At 35.3% G+C, this 10166-nt stretch overlaps 1 protein-coding gene across 3 annotated transcripts in view; it reads right to left on the bottom strand.

Annotated features, from left to right (window-relative positions):
* Positions 1-268: 268 nt before the first annotated feature.
* Positions 269-10166, bottom strand: part of LOC149804189 (alanine aminotransferase 2-like) — a 28532-nt gene continuing 18634 nt past the window's right edge. For all 3 annotated transcript variants that reach the window (XM_089954181.1, XM_089954180.1, XM_089954182.1), the window contains exon 3: positions 269-9618. In XM_089954181.1, the coding sequence (XP_089810307.1) occupies positions 8502-9618 (1117 nt within the window). In that variant the 3' untranslated portion in view covers positions 269-8501. The remainder of the gene's footprint in view (positions 9619-10166) is intronic.

Here is a 10166-nt window from a genome sequence, read left to right as displayed (position 1 = left end):
GTACTCTCACATTGCACCACCATGTCATGAACATGAGCAAGGCTGCATATCTTGAGCTGAGACACATCAGCTCAATTCGCAAATATATTTCAGTTGATGCCACTAAAACACTTGTGTTCATTAGTACCTTCAAGACTGGATTAATGTAACTCAATTTGGTCTGGTTCATCTCAATATATACTCAAGAAACTTCAAGAAGTTCAAAACACAACTGCTCGGATCATCCTTAGAGTACCATGATCAGAGCACACCCAGAATCAAGAGCATATCTGTTTTCTTCTGTTTTTTATTTACTGCCCCAGACAGATGGTGATGCCAAGGTTGGGGAGCTTTGGATTCATCACTTAACAATAATTGTCAATTATCTAGATTTAATCTGCATATACACATATTATTCCAAGATATGCTTAAAGAATATTCTGGATATAGAAAAAGATTTCACTTAAAAGATTGAAAAAGAACATTAACAAAAACATATTCTGGCACTAAACCAAAGAGTCGAGAAGAAAACAAAAAGAGATATAGAACAAAGAAGAAACTGAGAGAGGAAATCTGGGTAATGAAAGCCTTAGAAGTTGAAAGAGAATAATAGTGCAGCAATACTATTTTAGTATACAATATAACAAATTTATATAACATAATTTCTTTTCTATTAATCATAATCATTCATTTATTGACCATTAGTGTTGGGTTATCTATCCCTAGTCCCATTCTCTTCAACCATTTCCAAAATCACTTCTCATATCTTTCATACAAGCGGCATATTTTTCAACGTTATAATAAAATCTAACATACTGTAAATATCCCCTTACACTCGTGACTGTTTTGTATGTAAATATGCCATCCCCTTGTATTCATTTTTCAAGACTAAGTTCTGTATACAAAAATATGCAATCCCCTTGTATTCATCTTTCAGGACTAAGTTCTGTATACAAAAATATGCAATCCCCTTGTATTCATCTTTCAAGACTAAGTTCTGTATACAAAAATATGCAATCCCCTTGTATTCATCTTTCAAGACTAAGTTCTGTATACAAAAATATGCAATTGTGATCATGTTTCTAGACTGCAAGTTTTGTGCGTAAATATAGAATTTTACAACATAAATGATATACTAGTAACATGTAATAACATTACTCTTATCTAAACATTAGTTTTCTAAAAATAAAAAAATTATCTTTAGCTACTGAATACACTATATTATGGTCACAACTTTAAGTAAATCCATGTTATTACTTCTTTCCAAATTTTGTTATTTTAATGTCATTCTCAAAACATATGCTGAATGGTTGTTTTGATGATTTTCAAAAGAAAGCTTGGAAAGAGAGTTCTATGTGGAATTCTAAACTGAAACCAAAAAAATGTAGAATTTATTTAGTATAAGTTTGTAAGCAAATGCCTGTCATTCAACTGCTGAAAATCTAAACCTTGTATACTTTCTATATTGTCTCACTGTTTGGTGTGTGTGTGTGTGATTAGGATTTTTAACATAGCTTTAACAATTTTTCAGTCATATCGCTACACTGTCTGCAGTGTGGCAGTTTATAGTGATGTCCAGCACTGGTGTATCGTGTCGCAGACATGCAGCATGATGTCCCACCCAGTCACATTATCCTGACACCAGGCCGACCAGTCCTAACACTAACCTCTTAATGCTTAGCACAGCTGTTAGTACCATTTTTGTAAGTCTTTGGTATGACTTGGCCATGGATCAAACCCATGACCTCCCGCTTCCGAGACAGACGTTCTAACCACTAGGCCACGAGAGCGGTCGTCTCACTGTTTGGCATATTAAGAACCCTAACCTGTCTGTCTGCTTTAAGTATAATTTTCAACTTACCGTCTTAAATCTTCTCTCTGTTCTAAGCATAATTGTCAACTTAAAAGGCACATATAATTGTCTCAAAGTACAACTGTTTGTTATATACACTTTACCCTTAGTATAAATGAAATGATCACTGTATTAAAAAGTCCATCTTTGGACAGCAATACAAAAGAAAATGTATATATCAATGGACACTATAAAAAAGTCCATCTCTGGTCAGCTATATAAAAGACACTGTATATATCAATGGACTCTTTTAAAAAGTACATCTTTGGTCAGCAATACAAAAGACATTGTGTATATCCATACATGAATCAAATATTGCTGAAACTGTAAAGCACAATGCTACATTATCTACTCTCATGGGAAATTGGTTACTTGTATGTCCATCTTTCTGAATAATAATAATAATAATAATAATATTAAAGGTACTGTTGGCTTTGTATTAGGCATTTCCATTCAGATTGTGCCCACACTGTGCTTATGGGTTGGAAAACGCTGCACAATGGGAGTGAGTAGAAAGAATATTTCTTAAAGTTTCACTTGCTGGTTTGGTCTTTTATGACATGGTAAGAAAAGGTTTATTTAGTGCTAAGGCAATCTGAGTGCAGTGACCTGGCCATACAACAGTATCCGACCCAGGCTGATATGAGGCAATTTGAGTACAGTGACCTGGCCATACAACAGTATCTGACCCAGGCTGATATGAGGCAATTTGAGTACAGTGACCTGCCCACACAACAATATCCAACCCAGGCTGATATGAGGCAATTTGAGTACAGTGACCTGGCCATACAACAATATCCAACCCAGGCTGATATGAGGCAATTTGAGTACAGTGACCTGGCCATACAACAATATCCAACCCAGGCTGATATGAGGCAATTTGAGTACAGTGACCTGCCCACACAACAATATCCAACCCAGGCTGATATGAGGCAATTTAAGTACAGTGACCTGGCCATACAACAGTATCTGACCCAGGCTGATATGAGGCAATTTGAGTACAGTGACCTGGCCATACAACAATATCCAACCCAGGCTGATATGAGGCAATTTGAGTACAGTGACCTGCCCACACAACAATATCCAACCCAGGCTGATATGAGGCAATTTGAGTACAGTGACCTGGCCATACAACAGTATCCGACCCAGGTTGATATGAGGCAATTTGAGTACAGTGACCTGGCCACACAACATTATCCAACCCAGGCTGATATGAGGCAATCTGAGTATAGTGACCTGGCCACAAAACAATATCCAACCCAGGTAGATCTGGGGCTATTTGAGTACAGTGACCTGTCCACACAACAGTATCCAACCCAGGCAGATCTGAGGCAATTTGAGTACAGTGACCTGCCCACACAACAGTATCCAACCCAGGCTGATATGAGGCAATTTGAGTACAGTGACCTGCCCACACAAGAGTATCCAACCCAGGCAGATCTGAGGTAATTTGAGTACAGTGACCTGCCCACACAACAGTATCCTACCCAGGCTGATCTAGTCAATCTGCATAAAATGACCTGCCGATAAAACAGTATCCAAGCCAGGCCGATTTGAGGCAATCTGTGTACAGTGACCTGGCCACACAACAGTAGCCTTCCCAGGTGGACCGGACCCAATGGTAGCATTCACACTCTTTCGACTAAAAGTCTGGCTTGCAAACCATTCATTGCACTAATGCAGCTCAAATATCAGTCTGTTTTCTATAATAACGTATAGATAACAGCCATGGGTCGGGGACAGTGATTATGATGAAGCGGTGGATCATATAGTTTAAGTATGTAGTTACATTCACATGAACTGGGAACATGAATTTGTTTAAAATTCCATTTTACTAGTAACATAAATATGCTTTATCTCACTGCCTGATTATTATGCAATGTGTAGTTTAATTTTTTTATGCGGTGACATTATACTTTTCACACATAATGCTTTCAATAATAGTATAAAGGTCACAATGTGTTATGCAATATGAAAAATGGAAGACACTGTAAAACAAAAAATATGGTGTACAAAAATAGACATCAATATGGTGAAGATATTTCTTCCTTACTCAACAATATGAATGTAATGGAATAATGTATATATTGATTTGTTTTATACTCTTAATACATACACATGGGAGATTTTACTCAAGAAACTTAGTCTTTAGACAGCAATATGAATGTAATGGAATAATTTATGTATTTATCTGTCTTAATACATACACATGGGAGATTTTACTCAAGAAACTCAGTCTTTAGACAGCAATATGAATGTAATGGAATAATGTATGTACTGATCTGTTTTATACTCTTAATACATACACATGGGAGATGTTACTCAAGAAACTCAGTCTTTAGACAGCAATATGAATGTAATGGAATAATTTATGTATTTATCTGTCTTAATACATACACATGGGAGATTTTACTCAAGAAACTCAGTCTTTAGACAGCAATATGAATGTAATGGAATAATGTATGTATTGATCTGTTTTATACTCTTAATATATACACATGGGAGATTTTACTCAAGAAACTCAGTCTTTAGACAGCAATATGAATGTAATGAAATAATTTATGTATTTATCTGTCTTAATACATACACATGGGAGATTTTACTCAAGAAACTCAGTTTTTAGACAGCAATATGAATACCATGTTTTAATGAAAACAGAAAAAAATAACTGATAATGCAACATATATAAACTACCATGTGCAATGACTACCTATGGAGGATTATGTACCATAATGTAGGACAATCTAATACAATGCAAGATAGTCTTCTACCACATAGGATAATCTACAAGACGAAAATCTACTACCATATAGGATAATCTACAAGATGATAATCTACTACCATATAGGATAATCTACAAGATGATAATCTACTACCATATAGGATAATCTACAAGATGATAATCTACTACCACATAGGATAATCTACAAGATGATAATCTACTACCACATAGGATAATCTACTTATGTATCATGAGATAATATTTTAGCTGCTTATTTAGTTTGTCCATTGAGATCGATATCTGTAATTCAATTATATGCATCTAAATAGAATGAACCACAAGTATGATTTTGCTAATACTACAACATGTATGATTATACTAATATTACAACATGTATGATTATACTAATACTACAACATGTATGATTATACTAATATTACAACATGTATGATTATACTAATACTACAACTTGCATGATTATACTAATATTACAACATGTATGATTATACTAATATTACAACATGTATGATTATACTAATATTACAACATGTATGATTATACTAATATTACAACATGTATGATTATACTAATACTACAACATGTATGATTTTACTAATATTACAACATGTATGATTATACTAATATTACAACATGTATGATTATACTAATACTACAACATGTATGATTTTACTAATATTACAACATGTATGATTATAATAATACTACAACATGTATGATTATACTAATCAGCTAATACTACTACAATTATAATTATAATAATAATGATAATAATAAGTAGTAGTAGTAGAGTTACTATTTAGTATCTTCATACTTAACTAGTTTGTGTGGGAAAGAGAATAATTAATACAAGTCTTAATTCTAAACAGATTCTTAAAAAGTATATGTCAAAAGATATAAAAATTTATCTATTCAATTTGTAAACAATTGTAATGAAAAAGTTAAAGTAGTGACTCAGCCATTATTGGATAATGTGCATGACCAAAAACAAATGAAGTACAACTATTTGTAAAAGGCCACCACCCAACCCAGTTTAATTAGAGCACTTGCACTCAAAAACACTGTCATATACATGAGGTTCCAAACTGAAATGATTATTTTGTGAAAAAGAAAGTTATCTGAATATGTATATCAGAATCATGCATTAATTAAAAAAAGAAATCACATAAATTACTAAAGATCGAATTTAATAATCATCGCAGTAATAATACTACTGAATGTTCTTATTGCTGTATTGTGCACATTTAGCAATATAAACTAAAACAAATTGTTTAGTCCAACACCTGGAATCCCTCTAATTTCAGACTGGGCCCCTCCTTTATTCTAAATGAGGTGCCCACTCACTTTGATTGTGCTGATAAAATGTGGAAATTTACTTTCAAAATGTTGGAAGACTAGTAAATTATCAATATTTATCCCAATGTATTCCCCTTACCATTACGAAGGTCGTCGACTTGTCATACTTCTATCTAAAGCTGTAAACCTTGTGTACAAGGGAATGCATGTAACCAATGAATGGGGAGCAGATTGCCTGGGTTAACTAAAATTACTGCTCACCTGGCTTTTAACATACACGTGATTCTACCACAAGTAGGACAAAATTTTATTTTCATATTTATATGCATTATAGAAACCAGTCAGAATCAGTCTAGAAAGTAATGAAATTGTGTTCAGTGCAATGATGCATGGCTGAGTAATGGGATTAAGAAGACTAACATGTATACACAACAAGCTGTTAATTTATTACTTTATCGTAGATGTACTAATCTGTTCAGTTTTGGCCAAATGCAGGATGCTTTTTTTCAGGTATTGTAATTAAGGGATCAAAGGTGATCCATGATGGCTTTCAAGTCTTGGATTCAAAATCGGCCATCAGAGGTGAGATAAAAAAAAAGAAAAACTCAAAAATGATTTTGGCAGGAACACTTAAGTATTTCAATTATTTTATGGCCTTGTGAGATTTATGTTGAGTTGTTTAAGATGTTTCAAGTTAATGTTCATTGAATAACAACTGAGCTGTCCCTTGCTTAAGCTTACACTAATGTACTGCAACACTAGTTAAAGGTATTAGGTGATGCCAATAAACAACACAAAAAGTGTGATGACAAACTGTACAAAGCAAAGCATGCTTCAGATGCTAATAAATATACACATGGCTGATCCAATGAGTAGGGAGAAGACTGATAGAACAATTGGACAATGGCTGACCTCAGGATCTGGAGGACAACACTTCTGCACATAAAATATTTTGAGATCTGAATAAACACACAAGTCAATCTGATATGCATTTGTTTTTCATATTTGAAGTATAGCAACTGCAAAGATGTCTGACAAATACTAGTTTAGAAAATAGGGCAAAGTTTTGGACATATGCAAACTGGAGTCAGGGCTTGTGGCATTTGAGTCAGGGTTCATGAGTTATTTTAAATCACCAGCCCTGGGCCGGTGTCTGCAGCAAAAGAAGTCACTTATAAAATGTCACTTGTATCCAATAGGTTTATTATGCAAGCACTTCCCCATACTTGAAAAAGTAGATGAGGAATTGGGGACAAAGTTAATGTATAACAATGTAAAAAAAATAATTAGAGTTAATTGAATAAACTACATATCTTTATACTTTAGGTTTGTAAATGATCTACGGTTTGTACAAAATTCCATCTGAGGTCATAATTTGAGACATTTAAATGTGTATAAATATGATGGTGGTGATGCAAGAGACTGATTCTTTATCTTCATGGTTCTTCTTTACAACTGACCTCCATAAAAACGGGTAACTGTATGTTGTGGACAACTTAAGCTATTATGAAACCAAATGCATGACAGACAGACAGATGTACAGACAAAATCATAATATGCATCACAGTGTGGTGGGGATATAAAAAAATGGGGACAAAATTCTAAATCTGACAAAGCCTATTCTTATAAATTATATAAAATCTGTCAAGGTACAAATGCATACCATGTATCAAAAACATCTCAAACAATTTGGAAGTTAAAGCTGTGCACAGTCAGGTAGAGAGAAATATGGTTACAATGCTTTAATACAATGTAGGTAACTCATAAATTTCTGATAAAACAATCCATTCTTTTACAAGACACATTCTGTTACCAGGATACAAAAGCATACCAAGTTTCAAAATGCAAAAGCATACCACGTTTCAAGATGCAAAAGCATATCACGTTTCATTAAGATACTGTAAATAATTAAGACGATTTGAAGTATACATATAATTTTTGGGTAAACAAATGAAGAAATAACTCCTTAAGAAACAATGTAACAAAACCAAATTGTATATGGAATGCAAACACTTGTTATGATACCAATGCTTACCAAGATATCTGGAGATATTAACTGAAAAGACTGATGGAAATATGGACACACTTTGTAATAAAAGAGGAGATAACACTTAAATTGATCAGCAAACAGAATCCACTTTTTATAGAACATGGCATATTGTCATTATACATGGCATATTGTCATTATACAAAAGCATAATAAATTTCATGATGATATCTTGAGTCAGCTACTGTTGTGTATCCCTGGACATGTCATTTTACTCCAATTCCCTCAGCACTGCTTGTGTTGCTGTGCCTCAAAGCACCAAACCACACCAGCAAAATATCTAAAATAGTTTATTATGTGATTCTTGTCATCTTTCCACCACACACACCCACACTACCCCCCCCCCCATGCTACCCACACCACCCACACTACCCAACTTATACTGCAGAGGATATAAAAATATCAGAAAATTCTAAACTTTAAGTGATACAAAACCTACTTCCAAGAGTAACCTGGGCTAACATAATACATATGATAATGTTACTGACCCAAAACATAAGCACTTGGATTGTAACAATATGCTGAGCACACAAGGCAACTTGTAAGGAATGGCTGCTGTACTGTATATACCTGTTAATATTTCAAGATTACTTGTACTTGTTGAGGAATCTCAAGTGGAAGTCTTTGAAGAGTCCCATGACTCGTCTGATCTCCACCAGTGGGGGCAAGATGGTAATGCGGAAGTGGTATGTGCCTTCCTTCTGCCCAAATCCACTGCCTGGTACTGTACAGATACCCGTCTCTTCTAAAAGATGGGAACAGTAGAAGAAATCAGGGGTCTGATTCAGATTTCTGGCTGCAGCTATTGCTTTATCAGGCAGATATATTCTGGGAAAAGCATACATTGCTCCCTGGACCTCATTACATGAGATGCCCTCAATAGAATTAAAAAGGTCAGTGATCAGTCTGGCCTTTTCTGCCAAGAGTTTGAGAACTGTGTTCTTCTCTTCCTGGAAGCTGGCATAGGAAGGATCCCCTTCTTGTGGAGGATTTGTCACCACATCCATGACAATCTGGCCAAGTACAGGTGGACACAGCTTGGCTGATATGGACTTCAGGAGACACTTCTGAACATCATCCTGAAAATTGACCATCTCGCAGTAGCCACCACGAAAGCCGCATTCACCCATGAAACCCTTAGATGCAGACATGAAAGAAGCAAGTTCAATCCAACTGTATGGGTGACCCATTTCCATCAAGACTTTTTTAAAAGAAAAAAATTCTGATTCCTTGGCATAAATATTATGCTGGTATACCTCGTCTGCCAAAAGCATAAGTCCCTCCTTGTGGGCAAACCTGATGATGTTCTCAATGTTGTCCCTGCTTAGAACTTGCCCTGTGGGGTTGCCAGGGTTGATGATACAGATTGCCCGTGGTATACACTTTCCCTTTGCCTCTGTCAGTGCCCTGTTCAACTCACTCACTTCTAGGGACCAGCCCTTCTCCTCATCCAGGTAATAAGGGATAGGGTATGCATTATACTCTGTAAGCGTAGCTGAGTAAAGTGGATACTGGGGTACAGGAATCATAATCCCTGCCCGCTCACTTCCTGATTTCCCAGTCATCAACATCTTCAGAATGGTTTTTATGCCTTCACTTGCCCCAGTACATAAAAAGATGTTGCTGTAGTTGCTTGGCTGACCATCTCTCTGGCTAATGTAGGCTGCAACATCTTTCTGGATAACTTCAATCCCAGGACTGGCGCTGAAACAAAGATAATTAACTTGTCAAGTAAAAGATATCACATCCACTTTACATATCCTATTGGCATGAACTGATATACCACATCCAAATCACATATCTTATTTGCATGGATTGATATACCACATCAATACCCATATCCTATTGGCATGGGTTGATATACCACATCAATACACATATCCTATTGGCATGGGTTGATATACCACATCAATACACATATCCTATTGGAATAGATTGATATACCTCATCCAAATCACATATCCTATTGGCATGGATTGATATACTACATCCGATATACATATCCTATTGGTATCAACTGATATACCACATCCAAATCACATAATCACATATCCTATTGGCATGGATTGATATACCTCATCCAAATCACATATCCTATTGGCATGGATTGATATACTACATCCGATATACATATCCTATTGGTATCAACTGATAAACCACATCCAAATCACATAATCACATATCCTATTGGCATGGATTGATATACCACATCCAAATCACATATCCTATTGGCATGGATTGATATACTACAT

The sequence above is a fragment of the Sinohyriopsis cumingii genome, chromosome 3 (genome assembly GCF_028554795.1).
Source record: "Sinohyriopsis cumingii isolate HCF-2022 chromosome 3, ASM2855479v2, whole genome shotgun sequence".
In the NCBI taxonomy this organism is placed as follows: domain Eukaryota; kingdom Metazoa; phylum Mollusca; class Bivalvia; order Unionida; family Unionidae; genus Sinohyriopsis; species Sinohyriopsis cumingii.
This window is presented reverse-complemented; position numbering and strand designations above follow the sequence as displayed.